General features: G+C 43.6%; 1 protein-coding gene across 1 annotated transcript; it reads left to right on the top strand.

The window, feature by feature from the left end:
- Positions 1-11512: 11512 nt before the first annotated feature.
- On the top strand, positions 11513-12442 carry LOC114199191 (olfactory receptor 10J1-like). The gene has a single exon (XM_028090990.2). The coding sequence runs from the start codon at positions 11513-11515 to the stop codon at positions 12440-12442; it is 930 nt and encodes a 309-aa protein (XP_027946791.2).
- Positions 12443-21503: the final 9061 nt, after the last annotated feature.

Raw genomic sequence — 21503 nt, forward strand, 5'->3', positions numbered from 1 at the left:
TAATCCAATCAAGAAATGGGCAGAAGACATGAACAGACATTTTTCCAAAGAAGACATCCAAATGGCCAACAGGCACATGAAAAAGTGCTCCACATCGCTCGGCATCAGGAAATCCAAATCAAAACCTCCATGAGATACCACCTCACACCCATCAGAATGGCTAAAATTAACAAGTCAGGGAACGACAGATGTTGGCGGGGATGTGGAGAAAGGGAAACCCTCCTACACTGTTGGTGGGAATGCAAGCTGGTGCAACCCCTCTGGAAAACAGTATGGAGGTTCCTCAAACAGTTGAAATTAGAGCTTCCATTCGATCCAGCAATTGCACTACTGGGTATTTACCCCAAAGATACAAATGTAGGGACCCGAAGGGGTACGTGCACCCCAATGTTTATAGCAGCAATGTCCACAATAGCCAAACTGTGGAAAGAGCCAAGATGTCCATCGACAGATGAATGGATCAAGAAGAGGTGGTATATATACACAATGGAATATTATGCAGCCATCAAAAGGAATGAGATCTTGCCATTTGTAGCGACATGGATGGAACTGGAGGGTGTTATGCTGAGTGAAATAAGTCAATCAGAGAAAGACATGTATCATATGACCTCACTGATATGAGGAATTCTTAATCTCAGGAAACAAACTGAGGGTTGCTGGAGTGGTCGGGGGTGGGAGGGATGGGGTGGCTGGGTGATAGACATTGGGGAGGGTATGTGCTATGGTGAGCGCTGTGAATTGTGTAAGACTGTTGAATCACAGATTTGAAACAAATAACGCAACATATTTTAAGAAAAAAGAAAAAGAAGAAGATAGCAGGAGAGGAAGAATGAAGGGGAGTAAGTCAGAGGGGGAGACGAACCAGGAGAGATGATGGACTCTGAAAAACAAACTGAGGTTTCTAGAGGGGAGGAGGGTAGGGGGATGTGTTAGCCTGGTGATGGGTATTAAAGAGGGCACATTCTGCATGGAGCACTGGGTGTTATGAACAAACAATGAATCATGGAACACTACACCAAAACAAATGATGTAATATATGGTGATTAACATAACAATAAAAATTTTTTTAAAAAGGTACAAATGAAAAGATGGGTACTTTAAAAAAATAATCTTGTAGTTAGGAAGGCACTGATGCGCACATAAATATAATACTAATAAAATTTCAAACCCATAAACTCAGTAAAAGTGATAAATGGAAGAAAGCTAACTGCAACATGTATGATAGAAGGCATATTTCCCCGTTATAGAACTCATTATAAGAAAATGACAATACAAAAAATGAGCAAGATATGTAAATAGACATTCACAGCAAAGGAAGTACAAATGACTAATAAGCATATGAAAAGATACTCAGCCCCATTCATAATTAAAGAAACAAAAATTCAAAGGAAAAAATAATACACCATTTTTACCTACCAGCTTGCCAAACAAAAAATTGGTCAAAGCCCATGGTTGATGAAGTGTGGGTAAGGAAGCATTCTCAGCTGCACCAAATGTATATGTACATCCTATTCTGGTTGCAGTCTAGCAATAGTTGTTAAGTTCTTAAATGTACAGATCACGGACCAGGAATTTTACTTTCAGGAATGGATCCTTATAGATATGCTCCCAGGAGTGCACAATTCTATACGAAGAGTGATTCTCTAGAATACTCCTAAAAAATGTCAAAAACTGCACACAGCTTAACTATCCACTGATACACATTAAATAGATTATGTCGTATTCTTATTCTACAATACTCAGTTGTTCAAATGAACGCATAAATCTTCACATACTGATTTGTCAAGACATGTCAAATGTATTGTTATACGAAAAAGTTTATAACAGTACACAGAATACAGTCCCTTTGTATTACAAATACACATGCTTAGGTATATGCCTAGAACATTTCTAAATTCTATTTAGTAGGTTTGGTTTTTGACGTAGCAGAGGTTAGCAATTTAGAAACAACTTTCTATGTATATTAGACGAGCAAATGTGCAAATATGAACCAGGTTTTTAGCGCTGTAGACAGGACTTATAAATATGGAGAGGGGCAACACCAGAGTATCCGTGAGATAGTTTGAATTGCAGATACCATTATGAAATCATGGATTTTAAGATGTAGATGTTAATACACAGACACCAAGAGACATACCACTTTCTAGCTTTTTCACTGCAAGAGTCTAAAAGTAATCACACAGCAATGGCAGTAAGTATACCTAGGACCCAGATCTTGGTTTCTAAGTATAATCCTCCACCAAAGGGTACCAGAGCTCCCTCCAGAGTGGCTGATTCCAGGGCCAGAGCCAGGGAAGTACAAGACGAGCTGGAACATCTTATTGGGCTGGTGTATAAAAGAGTTATTAATGAATAACGGAGACAGGTCAAAAGAACAGAGCAGCCAAAATAAGCTGTTCCCACTGACCTATTCTGTGATGATCTGGACATCAAGATAATGTTACAGTATCTACCATTATCTAGTAGTACCCATACTACCTAAATCTGGTTGTATCTGAATAGATATCTTCCTTATGTAGAATGCCAATCTATAGCAGGAAAGATGGAGTTAGCAACTCATCGGTGGAGCCTGAAACTCCAGGATCAGAGTTTGAGGAGGAACAGAGGATTAATCTTAGTAGATCACCCTAAAGAGAGAGAAAATACTAACTTTACAGTGGAGAAGTCTAGTGGAAAGCACCTTGAATAAGAGAAGATAATGATATGGGAAACAAAGGCAGAAGAAAAAATTATTAAATTTCCTTACTACTTACAACCCATTGACAAGTCCTTGAAACCGGCAGAGTGACATTCCTCTAGGGACTCAAGTGCCTCAATGTTGACACTTTGCTAAGGGCAAAAGGCAATCTTAGCCTGACCCCCTCCCCCCAGGACCCTGTAAAGCTACTTTAAAAAATTCCTTTGTAAACTTTTTTCTACCCCCACCCTCCCCACCAAGAAACATGTTGGCAATCACCCTCAAGTACCTGTCTCACTGATACACATCCAAAGGGTCTCATTGAGTAGGGGAAGGTGGGGCTAGGTAGGGAGAGATAGGTAGGGGGCTACGGGATCAGGCTCACAGAAATCCCAGAAATACTGAGGTGTAAGGAAACCAGAGAGAAGGGAACAAACCAGACCACCCTGCCCTGGGCATCAGACGTGGGGTCTTTTTATGGCAGTCACTTTGTGACCAACAAAAATGACCAGACCCCAAAGAAGTAGTAAGCCATTAAGGATGTTATCACCAGTCCTTACTCAAACCAAGACATCACAAGAATCATAAGGCCACAAGCTCCCTGGTCAGTTCTAAATAAAAGACCATCAGTGGAGGCTCACGTTGGCTGTTGGGACCCTCTCACTCCCAAGGGCCTTTCCTGTATCCTTGTTTAATAAAACTCCATTGCTTTTCTCACTCTCCTTTGTCTGCGAGATTCATTCTTTGACTCTGTGAGACAAGAACCTCGCTCTCCCGCTTCAATAGGTCACATCACTAATTATTGGGACAAACTGACATCATGCAACTCCCAGTAGGATGCATTGAGAATGATACAGCATCACTTTTGTGACATTCTTGTTAAAAACTCAATCTGAATTTAATCATGAAGGAGATTAAACCAAAGGATAAAGACAGAAGAGAAGGAATTGAAAAAGAATTGGAGATGAATGTGAGGGAAAAACTAGAATTTCTAGCACTCCTCAGGTCAACCCAAGCTAAGAGACATTTTACAAACACACTTGGCCTGTCATTTTCAAAAGTATCAAGGTTGAGAAACACAAAGAAAACCACAGTGCCATTTCAGATGAAAATTCACTCAAGAAACAGAATGACAAAAAGCAATGGGTATCTCGGATGAGACCCTGGGCTGTAAAGAAGCTTAGCTATAAAGGACATTATTGATACAACCGGGGTAACTTACAATGAGTTGTGGGTTTACCAAGTTTGATACTAACTAAGCTACATATGGATCTCTCTATGTATACACGCTGATTCTCAACAACTGTGCTGTGGTTATATAAGAGAATATCCCTCTTAGGGAATACACACTAAAATATTTAAGGTATAGTGAGACAATGACTTCAACTTACTCTCGAGTGATTTGGAAGAAAATTAGAGAAGCAGAGGAGGAGGGAGGAAGGAAAACCTGATGAAGCAAGTGGAACAAAATATAAATAATTGGGTATCTGGATAAAAGATGTTTGTAAAGCAATTTCTGTACTATTCTTACAAGTTTTCTCTAAGTCTGAAATTGTGTCTTTAAAAAGTGTTTTAAGAAACATGACATAATTATTTTCTTTAAAGACGTCTATGCAGAAAAGGGTTAGCTCAGGAGAGCTTGCGCTGCTCAAACCTGCATACTCCGAGGAAAGGCTCATCTTTCAGATTGGCCCTTGTCCAGCTCCTGGAAGAGGAGTTCCGAGCCCCTGAATTATTCTGTTGGATAAACATTTTGTATGTCGAGGCCTTGAGCCAAATGATACCTGTCTGATCAGATAATTTATATTAACAATGTGATTTATGGTGAAACTGTTTTTGCTCCAGAGGGCTGGAGCCTGAGTACCTGAGGTCAGTAATGTGGTGTTGTAGGACCATGTGACTGACTCCTAAAAAGCCCCCGACACCAAGGCTCAGGTGAGATTCCCTGGGTGACACCACTTTGCACTTACTGTCATGCACTGGTGCTGGGAAATTCACACATGTCCCCGTGACTCTACTGGGAAAGGACACTCGCGAGCCGATGTTGAGTTTCTCCTGGACTTTTCGCCACTGCTCCTTCCCCTTCATTGATTCTAATCAGCACCTTGCCACTGTAATAAACCATAACCATGACTACAACAGTTCTTCTGCATCAGGGGGGGTCCTTATAAGAGAATCATCTAGCTTGATGGTGATCTTGAGGACTTCCCACAAAAGATTAAAGACCTTTAAATATATGGGGAGATAGCCTACACAATCAATTCATCCCTCTAATGATGTTTGAATTTAATGCAGTTCCAAGCCTGACCTAAAATTTGTATGGAAAAGCAAGGGTCTAACTCCTTAATAATGAGGAGTTGATCTCTCTGATAACAAAGATTTATTATCAAGTTATCATTGTTAAGACAGTGTAATCTTGGCACAGGGAGTCAAATAGACCAATGGAGGAGAGAGAGTCCCTAAACTAACCCATGTGTGTGTACAATTGTGAGATATGACAGACAGAATTGTAGGCCAGTGGAGAAAGGAGGTTCTTCAAACAGAAGTGCCGGGATAATTGGTTATCCATGTAAAAAACAAAAAATGCATTTAGATATTTATCTTACCACCTATACAAAAGTCAACGGATTTAAGTACGGACAGTATGTTAATATGCTTAGAAGAAAATAAGATTATTGCAATGTGAAGGTAAAACCTCCAGGAAGATGCAGAGAGAGCTAACTATGAAAGACAAGAATGATACATTTGCCTACATTACGATAATTCTGTTCAATAAAAAGCACCGTGAAGAAAGCTAAAAAAATAAGCCACCAAATGGTAGCGAATATTCCTGTAACATATTAAGGACAAGAAGGTGGTGCCCAGAGTATTAAAAACCTGTTACAACTGAACAAGGAAAACACAACCCAGTAGAAAAGGGGGCAGTGACATGAACAAGTGTTCTGTGGAAGATGAAAAGTCACGGCCAATAAACTTTGAAAAGATGTTCACCTCTTTAGGACTCAGGAAACTAAGTTAAAACCACCATTTCACACCCAAAGCGTGACAGAAATTAGGAAGTCTGCTAAGTGTGTGCAAGGACCTAGACGAGCTGGAATTCCCTGGACTATTTGCCTGTCACAGTGTAAATTGGCACAACCATTTCAAAACTCAATTTTGTGCGATCTTGTAAAATCGAACATTTTTATATCCCTTGAGCTAGTCATTCGCCTAAAAGATAAATCTCAGAGGAACTTTTCCACGTTTGCTCAAGGAAGCATGTGTTGAAATATCTGAAACACTACAATTTAGAAGAATACAAATCCAGAAACCACCACCGTAGCCCTCACCAGAAGGGATAGGGAACGCTGTGGCATATGTTCACACGGTGGAATATGCTAAAGCAGGCAGAGTCCGAAACCGCAGCTCCCTCTGGATCTTGGAAATGTAGCACTGAAGTTTTTCAAAAGCAAATCCCAGAAAATGATATACAGTATATCCTTTTTATAAAGCTCAGAAATAAACAACATACTGCTTAAATACACGTATGTCATAAAGGTATGAAATAAGACAAAAATCAACACAAAATTAGAAAGTAGTCACTGCTGGGTGTTGGAGGGGGGGCTGAGAAATGTGTGAGCCCAGCTAGAGCGGAGTGAGGAGCTCCCAGATGTTTATTTTGTTATGCTTCACAACTTACATCATTTTGGACACAGTGTTAAGCATAAAGTGTGTTAAAAATGATAAATATCTTTAAATAAAGATCATAACGTGCCAAGTCTCCATGTGGTCACAAAAACCCATACTACAGGCACATCGCAACTGGAGGCTGCAGAATCTTGTGTGCCAAGCCAGAGCGTCGTTAATTGTGAAACACCTTAGAACTTTGTCTGCCTTTTTGTGGTCATCACCGAACATCTCAATGTATCTTATACTTTCTAACCCCGATGTCATCCCAAGCTGCTAATGTTAGATTAGGCGGAGATAGAAAATCTCCCTTTTGGGGAGGGGTTCACGTTTCCCCGTCGTATTCCAAGAATCCCTAGAACTGAAGCATTTCAAACAGAATGATCAGGTTTATGTAGATACCTAAGCAGGGAAATCTGAAATTAGTCTGATTTTTATTTTCTCTCAACAACTCACCTCCACTGAGGGCCGGAGGTACGGGTCATCTGCTAACTTGCCGGGGCAGGCTGGGTTTCTTAAAAATGGACGCAGCAGCGCCCCTTCCATATGCCCTCCTGACAGCATGGTATGTCCCACGAGGAGGTAAAGTTTGCACCCCTGCCCTTGAGACCAGGCAAGCCTTGGTCCGGACCAATACCGTGTGGTGAGTCTGAGGTGAGGTCACAACGGGTCACACAGCTTTGGGGGCACTTGCTCTTGGAATCCAGAGCACCAGGCTTGGCGGAAGCCCAGGCCACCTGCAGGGGCCACGTGGAGGCCTTTCAGGTGACAGCCTGGGATCGCCAGACCGGCACGTGAGCAAGCCCCAGCCTGGCCGCAAGTACAGGAGACCAGCCACCCGGGAGACGGATCCTAGCCGCTAGATGCCCTACCCCCCTCAGGCCCTGGTACTCAGTGATGCTGCTGACTAGAACGTCTGAGTTTCTGCACAAGCCCCCGCAGAAGTGGCCAAGGGCACTTGCCCAAAGCCAGGCTGCAGTAAAGGCACCTTGCGCGTTCCCAGGACTCAGCCTTCCTGGAGCTTACTCGGCCGTACCCTGGGAAACCTGCTGCGGTGAGCTGCTCAGCAGACCCCTAACCACGGTCCTCCTTCCTTTTTGGGTTACTCAGAAACTCGGGATTTGGCTGGATTTCCTTTTTCATCCCTTGAAACATAAAAGGACACCTTCTCTACTGGGAAATTAGTTCACTAGGTCACCCTGCTCTAACGTGGCCTAATTTGGACCAGAGCACTCAGACTGTAACAGCAGGAAGTTCTCCCTGCCCTGATGGTGTGTAGACAGAGGTGTCCTGCTGATCTCTGGCGCAAGAGGCTTTACATCCACCTCCCACTTGGGGGAGGGAAGCTCTCTATGCTGCTTCTCGGATTCGTGTCTCCAGTGACAACCAGGGTGACAATTTGACCGTTCTCACTAGAGCAGAGGGAAAAGCCAGCAAGGGGAGAGGTTGAGATGCTAACTGTAGCAACGACCGTTGAATGAAAAATATGAGTCTCCTACGAAACTCTAGTTTGGCTAGTCTTTCCTCTTAGGTCTCTGAAATGGATAGGGGAGAAGGGCAAACACTAATCACCATGTTTATATTTGCTGTAAAGTCTTCATATTATAATTTTCTAAATTTAAAAGTGACCACAGATTCAGTAGAGAAGTGGGAACAGGAAAAAAAAAAAAAAAAGGAACAGGATGTTTTTCAGGTTTATCAAGACATGAATATAGGCATTTCATTTCTGCGGACTGTAGAAAAATTACCTCGGAAGGGAGCCGTCAGGAGAGGAGACTGATAAGGGTACATACGTTAGATTAATTAAACCCAGAAGCCACAGGCTGGGTGGCTCTCACCCCCACCTACACAAAGGAACCCAAATCTAAGCCCATAAACGCCTCAGGATTACAAAATCAAAATACTAAGGACAACCAATCACAAAGAGCCAAGGAGGCTTTAGGCTATTGATCCTCCCTCACCTTGTTTCCACCTTTTCTCTCGAAAAGTCTCCCCTAGTTCCTGCTGCAAGAGCACTCCTAACCACTGCCCATTTGGTGCTACTGGACTTGATTTATTTTTTTATGTTATGTTAATCACCATACGTCATTAGTTTTTGATGCAGTGTTCTATGATTCATTCTTTGTGTGTAACCCCCAGTGTTCCACGCAGAACGTGTGCCCTCTTTAATACCCATCACCAGGCTAACCCATCCCCCCAGCCCCTCCCCTCTAGAACCCTCAGTTTGTTTCTCAGAGACTTGATTTCTGCTCAAACTTAACATTTTTAATATGTCTCAGTTCATCTTTGAACAATACAAAAGAAAAAACAGTGAGACTAAGATACTCTCAGGAAAAGAAGCGTGTGGGGTTGGGGCAGGGAAGCCAGCATGGCGACGGCCTCCGGAAGCCCAGCCTGATGGCCCCTGAGGAGGAGATCCCAGCTCAGGTTTGTTTGCACACTCACAGGGGGTCTCCTGGCCTTCTAGAGAGGTCTACTGAGCTTTGCTCTCCCACTTCTGAATCCCACAAGACAAAAACTAGAGCCAGATTTGACTGTTTCAGTCCAAGGGGGGGGAAGAAGCCAGCTTCTAATACTGAGCAGGGTTCTCGACTACAGGGAAAACTGCACAGTTTCCTGGAATCCAAGCAGGGGCTCTTAGCGAGAGCTCACTTGGGCTTTGTAACCATGGTTTTCCAAGGCACAACTGCATAAAAATAGAATATTTATTTAAAAATGAAAACCTGACAAATAAGCCACTGCTGTTTCTACTTGCAGTGAAAGCACTGAAAGATTCCCAAAGCACAGGCCCAGGCAACGTGGGAAATGCACCCCACACATAACGAGGTCCCCTGGCACAGGCTGTCGGCTTCCTTCCAGCCCCAGGGTGACTCTCAAGGGTGGTCAGGGAAGGGCACTCAGAAACCTCAAGAGATGGTCCTCAGAGAGGCTTTCTTGGGTGTTAAAAGCTCCTCCTCCAGCTGGAGGGAATATCTAGTATTCAGGGTGTCCACTGTGACTCTCCTTCCAGCTCCGTCCCTGGACTGGCTAGGGCAGGTGGAAGGACCGCATTCAGGGACCTTTTCTTCGTGACCATGATTTGTGAAAACTTGTCACCAATGGGCCACATCTCTGACCTCTACTTCCATTTCTCTGTTGAGCCACAGATTTGCAGGAAGAAAAGTAAGTGAGATTTCAAAAAAAAGACCTCAATGATTTACAAAGGGCCATAGGAGGAATAACACATATATATGGGTTTTATGGTTAAAGGGTTAAACTGAAAAGGGTCCGGGCATCTAGGAATTTTTGTTTTCCCCCTGGGTTTGCCACTTTCAGAGATGCCCTGCTAACCCTAAGGAATCATGACTTCCCAGGATTAAAGAGTATCTTGACCAACAAAGAATGGGGCTCTGCCACTTATCAGCTAGGATTCCTGGTTCACGTTCTATGAACAAGTCATAATCCAGAGACACTGCTGACAAAGCTTCATGGAGCAGACTGACCATGAGTTATCTCCCGTGGTGCACACCTCAACGCCAAACCACCTTCCTCGTCAAGAAATGGTCCCTGAAACTACACACAAGTGGTTGGTTTTTGTTTTTTGGGTTTTTTTTTTGGCAACACCACAGCGTTTTCTTTCATAACATGCTCTAAAGAGCAGAAATGTAACTATGCCACTCCCTTATACCTTTTTGTAGATTCTCTTTCTTAAAAGTGGTGTGTTTGTGAAAAGCAGATTAATTTTAAAAGCACTCAAAAAGCTTACCTTTGCTGTTTACCCACTAGTAAACATTCGGCAATGTGGGTGATTTGCTTTACTTCTAGCAAAAGGTACTTTTTAGGCAATGCCATCGTTTCTATTGTTGAATTTATTTACTTATTTATTTTTTTTGTAGCTAACCTGTTCCATAATTATATGTTGGCTGGTAATCCGGTAAAGTCTGTTAGAAGAGCCAGACTATGGTGTATCTTCCAATGAGATGCTAATAGTGTCGTGCTTTCTCCTAGGGTTATAGTTTCAATGTTAAAACTCAGCCCGGTTCTGTAGCTGTTGGCTGCTCCCACAAGCCCAGAGAGCAGGGAAAAGGACACAGGGTTTAAAAACACTCGCTCTTCCTCCTCTTTGAAGGAAACCTCACTGTGGTGCCCAGCCCTCTGCTTCCTAGCGGGCGGTTCATTTGGTGGAGTGCTGACCGGTAAGGACTCTCCCAGGTACGCTTGTGCCCTACTCTGCAGTGGAAACTCTGGGGTCCCTGTTCTCAAAGACCATATAATCTAGCCCCGGTGGGGGCAGTTCTACAGTGCAGTTTTGGGCAGGCGGAGGGACAAGGGCACAGGGTCAGAAGACTTGGGCTCAAGACAATTTTTCCCCAGGCAATTCCTGAAACAGTTTCTGCATCCGAAGACAAGCGGTAATCCTGGTTCTCCCTGCTCCGCGGGGTGGTAATGACACTAACGGGACAGGAATGTGGTTTGTAATCACAAATACACAGAAGGTGTTGTCAGTACAAAAGAGCCGGCAAGCAGTTCTGTGCTAGCTACCTGGGCAAGGATGCGGACGCCAGGGGCGGGGGGAGAGGGAGATGAGGGAGGAAAAGGAAGATGCTACAGGGCACCCCCGGTTCTGGGTGGCTCCGAGAACTGACTGGCATCTAGGAAGAGGCCTATAGGATGGAGGTTAAGAGGAACAGGACCGACAGAGCTGGAGAACTGGAATGCGAATGGGGTGCGTAGAGCCCCATGGCAGGTGCTCCCCCCAAACCCTAGCCGCTCAGGAATGAGCCAGTGGCTGCAGACCCTAGAGCCCAGCAGGACCTAACCTCAATGTATTCAATAACTTGTTGAATAGAAACATTTTAAGCTTAAGTATCGTGCTCCTATGAGTAACTCTACAAGGTCATCATCACTACATTCATATAAAGACAAGATGCTAATTCCTGACTCGAGACAAGTCAGCACATGACGATAGGAGTCTACAGCATTTGACTCCAAAAGCCACATTCTTTCTCTTAGTGAGAAAACATTTCTCTACTCTCTATTCCCAAAAGGCACAAACGTGAATGTGAATATAGAGAAGCAGAGACCCAAGGCAGACTAACCACAAGAACTCCCCCGGCCGAGTTGACAGAAACCACCCGTCCAGGTTCCTTACAGGATTTTTTTTCTCTCTTAGATACGGCCTATGATTTAATGGAGAGAGAGAATCACACTTGGGTGAGGGAGTTCACTTTTCAGGGTTTCTCCAGCTTCTGTGAGCACCGGCTCACCCTGTTTGTCGTATTCCTTGCGCTGTACGCCCTAACGCTGGCTGGCAACGTCATCATTGTGACGATCATTAATGTTGACCGTCACCTCCACACGCCCATGTACTTCTTCCTGAGCATGCTGTCTGCTTCAGAGACCGTGTACACGCTTGTCATCATACCCAAGATGCTCTGTAACCTCCTGGGCCTGAGTCGGTCCATCTCCTTGGCTGGCTGTGCCACCCAGATGTTCTTCTTCATCACCTTGGCCATCAACAACTGCTTCCTGCTCACAGCCATGGGGTTCGACCGCTATGTGGCCATCTGCAACCCCTTGAGGTACACAGTGCTCATGAACAAGAGGGTGTGCGTCCAGCTGGTGGGGGGGCCCTGCAGCATTGGCCTAATCGTAGCCATGACACAGGTGCTGGCTGTGTTCAGGTTGCCCTTCTGTGCCACAAATGTGGCCCACTTCTTCTGTGACATCCGACCTGTGATGAAGCTGTCTTGCATCGATACCACAGTCAATGAGATCCTGACTGTGATCATCAGTGTGCTGGTGATCCTGGTTCCCTTGGGGCTGGTCTTCATCTCCTACGTCCTCATCATCTCCACCATCCTTAAGATTGCCTCAGCCGAGGGCCGGAAGAAGGCCTTCGCCACCTGCGCCTCCCACCTCACGGTGGTCATTGTCCACTATGGCTGTGCCTCCGTTGCCTACCTCAAGCCCAAGTCTGAAAATAGCAGGGATCAGGATCAGCTGATCTCGGTGACCTACACCATCATCACCCCCCTGCTGAACCCTGTGGTGTACACCCTGAGGAACAAGGAGGTCAAGGATGCTCTGCTCCGGGCCACTCGTAGGAAGCTTTCCTGACAAGATGGGCCCACTTCAGTGAGGACCCTATAAGATTCTCTAGAGCAGGAGAGCAAAGCAGTGCCCACAGTCCCTACAGCTAAAATTCTGGAGCCTACTAAGCAGTGGGTGAGTGAGAAGAGAACAAAAGCACTAAGGTTCAGCCACTGGAGAAAGGGACACATTTCCCCAGAGCGCAGGCAAGCCTGCACCTCACACGTGGACACAGACGCTGTGGGACTTCAACACAGGAGAAGGGACTGCTGGGAGGCAATGGGCAGTGTGGGCGGAAGGACATCAGGACAGAAGGAAGGATGAACCGGGGGCAGCTGCTCCGGGACAAGGTTAACATTTTAAAAATGTTCTCCAACACTCCTTTCAGATACGGGGTTTCCCTGTACCAATTTACACAGGTTTAAGTCCTAGCTGAAGTAATTCCTTCACAGACAACTCAAGCTCCTGCATCCTAGACAGCATAAGGAAATGGATAGCAGACATCAGAAACACGTATAAAATTCATTAGGTTTCAATTCTGAATCTTTTTCACTTAAGTTCCAGGTTGGCCATAGGGGAAAATAGATACCTGTTTCCATGATCATGTCAGAGAAACATTTTCAGAAAGTGATTAAAAAAATCCCTTGATGATCTGGTTAAAGCCCTAGTACCAGGTAAATCGTATTGGCATTTATATTGTGAGACTCTATGAGATTGATGGTGATACAATCTGAAACACTTGCCCATTAGAGAGAGATGGGCTTGCCTTGGGAGAGGTTTTCATGGAGTGGAAAGAAGTAACAAGTGCAGGGGAGTAAAGGAGAGAGTCCGCAGCAGGGGTGAGTAGGAGAGGGTTGAAAGGTTGTGCATGGTAAGGACAACGCAGCCATCTGATAACTTAGAAACCACCCAAGACAGTCTCCAATTGTCCATCTGTCCTACCACCACTTAAGACCCACTAGGCCCTGAATTAACAGGACATGGGTCACTGGCCACCTCCATTCCCAGGACCCCTGCCCGCAGGGTGTCCTCCACTCCACACAGCCTTCAAACCCCAACCACACCCAGCGACCCTTTTCCTATCCTCAGGCCTTTCTACCGCTTACCGGCCCTGGATGGAAAGCTCTCACTGCCACTCAGCAGGGTATTCATTTTGAAACCCCAAACCAAAGTCACTCTCCCATGAATCTTCTGATGGAGTCACTCCATCTACTTCCTCCCACCCCACCACACGACACTCGTGAATTCACATGTCACTACAGCAAACTTCCACCTGGTGGCTTCATGGACGCACCTGTGAAATGGGCAATGACACGGTAGCCAGAGCCCAGCTCCAGGCCCTCGATTGTGTCCCAACTGTACCCACTGACACGGTCTTCACAGGTAGTGTTATGTCCATTTTAAAAAGTAGGGTTGTTTTATTTGTTTCAGACGATGGACTCTGAAAAACAAACTGAGGGTTCTAGAGGGGAGGGGGGCGGGGGATGGGTTAGCCCGGTGATGGGTATGAAAGAGGGCACGTTCTGCGTGGAGCACTGGGTGTTATGCACAAACAATGAATCATGGAACACTACATCAAAAACTAAATGATGTAATGTATGGTGATTAACATAATAAAAAAATTTTTTAAAAAGTAGGGTTGTGTCCAAATAGTTCATAAATAGCTCATTATGGTTCATTCTTACACCAATTCAACTATAGGCTTTTTTTTTTTTTTTTTTTTAAGAAATTTATGGTGAGACACCTGGGTGGTTCAGTCAGTGAAGCAAGCCTCTGCCTTCAGCTCAGGTCGTGATCCCAGGGTGATCCCAGGGTCCTGCTCAGCGGGGAGCCTGCCTCTCCCTCTCTCTCTGCCCTACCCCCTGCTCGTGTGCATGTGTGCTCTCTCTCCCCCCCCCATTCTATTTCAAATACACAAATTTTAAAAAAAATTTATGGTGAAATCCAAGAGAACTCAAAAGTACCCTCCATTTGTCAATAGTCATTTTACTAAGTAAATAACAATTTTATTTTAGACTAGCTTCAAAAATGCTGCCCCGTTTGACCCTCTCAATAGATAATCTATATCTGACAACTTAGCTACTTCAAATGTTAGGTAGTGGTTTCTGTAGGTCAGCTGAGCGAAAGGAATGGAACATAAGCACTGGGAGAAAAAGACTCTAATTTGAGTCCTGCTGAACTTCTTACTCACGATCTACATTTGAATGAATTATTTAGTTTCCCTAAGACTCAGTTTCCTCACCTATAAAACATACCCAAAGTGTGGGGCGCCTGGGTGGCTCAGTCGTTAAGCGTCTGCCTTCGGCTCGGGTCATGATCCCAGCGTCCTGGGATCGAGCCCCGCGTCGGGCTCCCCGCTCCGCGGGAAGCCTGCTTCTCCCTCTCCCACTCCCCCTGCTTGTGTTCCCTCTCTCGCTGTGTCTCTCTCTGTCAAATAAATAAATAAAATCTTTAAAAAAGAAAAAAAAACATACCCAAAGTTTATGACAAACATGTGTGACATGTGTGAAAATCCTTTGTAAATGATGAAACAAATATTTCTTTTTATTAGAGTAAGAAAACAGCAAAATCATCTCCATAAACTTCCAATCATATCTACCAAACCCAGAGCTCAGCCTCATCCACCTGAGAGGCCACCGCCTCGGAGATTTCAGGGACGCTGCTCTTCTGTCTTCCTGTTATATCCTTCTTATTTCTCCACCTGGCTCAGGGGTCTCTTTCCTCGGATGCTCCGGAGGAGGAGGAGGAGGGTAACGTTTGCTTGTGTGTCTCTTCGAGACACACTGCGGTCCTGAATCTGAAACAGTGCCTCGGGGAGCACCAAGCGCCAGAAAGTGAGTGTTGTACTTGGTTTCCCCAGACCCAGGGCACCACCCTTCACTTCTCAACTGGTCTCTTTTGTTAAGAGCATGAAATCATAAGATGTTTGAATTTAAGACACACCTTTGTTCCCTCCCAGCTGTGGATCCCCGAGGAAGTAACTGAATCTTTCCTTCTCTACAAAATGGGGTTACAAGTACCTGCTTGTCTTTCCTGTTCAGCTGTCGTAGGAATCGACTACACTAAACACAGTAGATAGAAATTGCTATGATAACCACCAAAAAGTGTTAGAAAGATAGTGTATTATCATCATGATCCCAATATTCTTACCTTTCCAATTTCTCCCAGCCATTTTATATTATTTCACCAATTTTTGACTCCTACCTTTCTCCCACATATGCTTAAGTTCTAACGCTATTGCACTAAGGTCACATATGTGGAGTTCCTTGCAAAAAAAAAAATCCCCAAACTTTGCACCACTATCTTTTGTTAGTAATTTCAGCACTTACTGCCTATCCTTCTGCTCTACACCAAGCACCTTCCTTCCTCCTAGTTCAGTGGATTTCAAAATCTTCACCATGCCCCACAGTCCTCAATAAGAAATACATGTTCTAACATAACCCAGTGTGCATGCACACATCTACAAACTGAAACAAAGAATTCAGAGAACAGTATTTATCCTTACTACTTGCAATGCATTCTGATGTTTTTCATTCCAGTCTGTTTTTTAAAATTTTATGAGAGAGAGAGAGAGAGGGAGAGAGGGAGGGAGAGAGAGAGAGAGAGAGAGAGAGAGAGGGAGAGAGAGGGAGAGAGAGGGAGAGAGAATGCACACACACACAGGGGGAGGAGCAGAGGGAGAGGGAAAGAATCCCAACCAGACTCCACACTGAGAACCCAACACGGGGCTTGATCCTAGGACCCCGAGATCTTGACCTGAGCTCAAACCAAGACTCTGACGCTCAACTGACTGAGACAGCCAGGCTCCCCCAGTCTGTTCTGTTCTAATTCATTTTAGTCAAATGAGGTTAATGAACAGATGTGCAGATATAACATATTTTGACCAAATACTCAATAGATGAAAGTTAAAATACTCAGCTGAAGTTCGTGCTGAAGCCCAATATCATCAGACTATGTTTCTGCATTGGTGAAATTAAAATCTTAAGAACACTGGAATTTTATTATTGAACATTCAGTGTTCATATTTAAACACAGAACATCTCAGAGGAGGGATACTTACCCTTCCACTGTAGCTGCTAGGCTGCTGCCGTGGTCACATGTCCGGGACACCAGGTGGGTGGCTTACTTCTCACGTGAGAGAGAGCCTGGCAGAGAAGCAAAATTATCTTGAGGGAAATACCTTATTTTTCTCTAACACTTTCTTTTATTCATATTCATCATTAAATATGGATTAAAAATAATTTATCCTGAAGACTGTCATATTCAACCGTGGTGGCAAAATTAAAATCATGCTGTAAATTCAGGACTTAAAAAGAATTAAAAAGCTAAAAATACAGTGCCTCACAATTGTTTTATTTAAAATTATGAATAAGAACACCAGACAGTTTTACAAAGATTAGAATTCTGATATCTAATTTCCATCATTCTGCTTTGTATATTTAAATTTCATAAGTATTTATTGGCTTTACAACATATAACATTCCAAAACTAAAAACCAACACACTCAATGTTTATATGAAATACGATTTTCCTATTTAAAACTCTTAAGTTTGTCCCCCAAATTAACAGCTCTCAATCAATAATTGTTTTTGCACTTTACTTTTGCAGTAATAAATATAATGTATACCTCAATTGATTGAATTTTAACATGTAAAGTTTATAAAGCTATTGTGGTCTAACTAAAGCCACAGAATGAGTAACTGTATTTGAAAATTCATATTTGAACATTTGTTAAAAAGCCAAAGGCTTGCTTTGTCCAGATTTCTGATGCTGTCAGCCTGATTGGAGGTAACCATGTAGGCTATGGTGTGATCACTATTCACCTGAAAGCTCAGAGTTGCCCCCCAAAATGGCATACAACATTTTTGGCTATCGACTTTGCAAAGACTAAAGACCAATGTAGCAACGAAATAGCGGATTCTGACTAAATACCAAAAGTAAGTTCAAACTTTGATGTGCTTCTGGGGTGGCCCTCTAAAGTTAGGGTAACCCCGGACAGGTCTGGACACCATAAGGGGACGCTCCACGTGTGAGTGCCAAGCCAGCCGGAATGAGCATCTGTGAAGGAGGCCACCTATTTTGGTCTTCTTTTATTCTGTAACAGTGGTATGTTAATTGGCATTTTTCCAGTTACAAAAGCTATACTCACTCTTCGAAAAAAGCTTCAGGAAATTATAAAGAAGAAAATGGAACCTCTGTTTCTCTGATGCTCACTATGGCACAATGAGTGCATAGAGCATTTCTCTTCCCACACGCCCCAGCCCCACCCCTATCAAATGCTAGAAGGGAACCGTTTTTAAAAATAGGATCCTATAAGCCAGTGCTTAAAAACAGAAATGGAATTTTTAGTGAGCCACAAATTACACGGACGACCTAGAGACTCAGAACAAATATGATCAACCGAGTAAGGTATCTCAGAGGCAGTGGGAGTCAGAAGGGCAGCCTGGTCAGGAAAGTTACTTCATACCAGAGGCGGAGGAGAACCCAAACAATAGGAAACACCAGGAGAAGGAAACAGGGTGTAGTGGCCCAGAAAAGGCAGCTCTCCTCATCACTTCTGGCTCCCAGGCAGGTGGTAGCAGAAGAGTATTGGTGGTTTCCAGACAGAAGCAATGCCTGGAGAGAGGAACACAGCAGTGACATGGGGGCCAGGCCATAACTGATCAGGGGAAACAGGACAGAAATACAGGATGAAACAAATAGGTACCACAAGTACTCTTGAGCTAAAAAGTAGTAATATATATATATTTTTTTTTATAAAAGAACTATAAGAAAATTCAACTCACTTCTCTTGTTCAATGTGAAGTTATACATACTGGCTAATACTAGTCACTATTTAAAATGAAGGTTTAGGAATTCTGTTAAATATAATTGAAGGGTAGAAAGGTGCCTGGGTGCCTCAGTCAGTTGAGCATCGACTCTTGGTTTTGGCTCAGGTCATGATCTCAGGGCTGTGGGATCGAGCCCTGCGTTGGGCTCCATGCTCAACAGTTAGTCTGCTACTCTCCCTCTCTCTCTGCCCCTCCCCCACTACTCTCTCTCTCTCTATATATATATAAAATAACCCTTAAAAATAATCTTAAAAATATAATTGAAGGGTAGAGAGAATGTTGATCAAACACAGATTTCACAGTTGAATTATTTGTGGCTTTCCCCTAAAACCCTACTAAATTTCAGTTCAGAACAGGCTCATCTCTACACCAAAAGAAACAGGGAGATGACAACAGGTGCGTGCAGCAAAACCATGGAATCTGAAAAGCAGATTGATACGTGATTACTGTCTTCTGTGCGACTTAGCACAGAGACCGCAGACGTCCAAGGCATCCAAGGCAGCACACACAGCAGAAATGCCCAGTTCTCACCCAGAATGCCAGACGCGCTCAGGAAAGGGAGACAGCAAGTCTTTCTGAACCTAAGAGTGTATGATTGGTTTAGTAAAACACCACTGAAAACGTTTACAAGACATTATACAGCCAGAGTCTCTCCCCTACCTGCGCAGAAGGCTGGAGGGTGACTTTCTGGGGACACTTACAAAGAGGAGGTAGGGTGGGGGGTGTGCTACGGTAATTTTTTGGAAGGTGAGGAAGAGGTAAAGGAACATCAGCAACCCTTATAGGAGACTGACCATAAGGCTTATAGCTCTCACTCAGGAAACTGAAGGACCTTCCCTGGGGAACTTAGCATTCCATGAACAAAGCCCAACAGATATGGAAAGTTCCATGTTCTACATTGAAAAAGTAAGCTTCCTTTAAGAAAGCCAGCTTCCCCACATCTCTCAGCTTTATCACCCTAGGAAGTAAAGCCCACCACTGAACATACCCCCAGCCCTTCACACACACTCACACACACACACAGGCACAGTTTCCAAAGAGCTTGTTAGTCCATTAGTCATATTACAAATGGGCTGACAAGGATTCCCAAGCATTTGGTAATAACATGAAAACAAATGCCATCTAATAAACGGGTAACAAAAGAACAAAGAAGAATCAGATACAGTGCAGGCAGTAGATTAAAGTCTTCCTAAAGATACATATTCAACATTTTCAGAAGGACATGAAGAGACACTGTATTGTGGAAATAAAAGCAGATCTGTATAAAAGGCATGTACTGAGAAGCAGAAAGAGCTTTACAGATTAAAAATACATTACCTGAAATAAAAAATTAAATAGGAGACTTGCAGGAGAAATTTGATGAAACGTCTTGAATTGCAGAACAAAATGACAAATAGGAGTGAACTAAGGGGCTGACAAACGAATACTGAAAATAGAAGACGTTTAATATTTGACTAGATAGACTTAGTAGAAATAAGTAGAAAGGGTTAAACTTTCAAAGAAATAGTAAAAGAGAATTTCAAAGAGCAAAAGAACATGAGCTTCCAAACCAATTGTCTCCCACAACCAGAGCAGTCACGACACATGCAAAATGCATCCTCATGAAGTTTCAAAAAACCATGTTAACAAGATTACCTTACCAACTTCAAGATTAAGAAAAAAAAAAAAAAAACAGATGTAGTAATAAGCCATGAATGGATCAAGAATCAAATGGTCTTGGTCTTTACACGAGAAACTGGAAGACAAGTAAGTAATGGCTTAAAATTTTTAAGGGAAGGGGCGCCTGGGTGGCTCAGTCATTAAGGATCTGCCTTCAGCTCAGGTCATGATCCCGGGGTCCTGGGATTGAGCCCCGCATCGGGCTCCCTGCTCAGTGGGGAGCCTGCTTCTCCCTCTCCCACTCCCCCTGCTATTTCTGTGTCTCAAATGAATAAAAAATAAATAAAAATAAAACTTAAAAAAATTTTAAGGGAAAATTTGTCCTGTTCACCTTAAAAATAGGAACTGCCAGTTATTTTACCAGTGAAAGATGGGTTTATTTGGGAGTAAGAGAGAATTGCAATCCGGGACAAAGAAGCTGCAGCACAACCATAGGCAAGTCTGGGAACAAAGGAGAGGCACTTTTTTTAAGGAGAAAAGCGGGGAGTTGGGAGGGCTGTTCCGAACTGCAAGTCCTTTGGAGGAAACTGGGAGTTCCGAGTGTGGTGGCTTCTCACTGACTGAGCCATTGCCTGTGGGCATGAGCTGCCTCTCCTCCACCTCCTGGAGTAGGAGAGTGGTATCCATGTTCAAGGTCAAGTCCCTCTCCTTCCAGGTGGGTCTGAGGTCAATGAGGAGTGGTAGTGCTGACCACACCCCTGCCCAAACATCTCGAATCCATTTTCGTGAGGCTTCCCCATTACTAATTTTTGGTGTCCCAAACAAGAGTTGTAAACTCAGCAAATTATCAATCAAGTGTGAGAGTAAAATAACATTTTCCAACATGTAAGATCTCAATGTCTTGCCCCTATCCTCTTTCTCAGGAAGCCATTAAAATGAGGGTGTAATTTAATGCAATCCCTACCAAAATACCATCAACTTTTTTCAAAGAAATGGAACAAATAATCCTAAAATTTGTATGGAACCAGAAAAGACCCCGAATAGCCAGAGGAATGTTGAAAAAGAAAAGCAAAGCTGGCGGCATCACAATTCTGGACTTCAAGCTCTATTACAAAGCTGTCATCATCAAGACAGTAGGGTACTGGCACAAAAACAGACACATAGATCAATGGAACAGAATTGAGAGCCCAGAAATGGACCCTCAATGTTATGGTCAACTAATCTTCGACAAAGCAGGAAAGACTGTCCAATGGAAAAAACAAAAACAAAAAACAGTCTCTTCAACAAAAGGTGTTGGGAAAATTGGACAGCCACATGCAGAAGAATGCAACTGGACTATTCCCTTACACCACACACAAAAATAGACTCCAATGGTTGAAAGACCTCAATGTGAGACAGAAGTCCATCAAAGTCCTAAAGGAGAACACAGATAGCAACCTCTTCGACCTCAGCCGCAGCAACTTCTTCCTAGAAACATCGCCAAAGGCAAGGGAAGCAAGGGCAAAAATGAACTATTGGGACTTCATCAAGATAAAAGGCTTTTGCACAGCAAAAGAAACAGTCAACAAAACCGACAGAATGGAAGAAGATATTTGCAAATAACATATCAGGTAAAGGGCTAGTATCCAAAATCTATAAAGAAATTACCAAACTCAAAA

The sequence above is a fragment of the Eumetopias jubatus genome, unplaced genomic scaffold, assembly GCF_037043125.1.
Source record: "Eumetopias jubatus isolate StellerSeaLion01/CBP00866 unplaced genomic scaffold, mEumJub1_p1.0 scaffold_12, whole genome shotgun sequence".
NCBI classification, from domain to species: domain Eukaryota; kingdom Metazoa; phylum Chordata; class Mammalia; order Carnivora; family Otariidae; genus Eumetopias; species Eumetopias jubatus.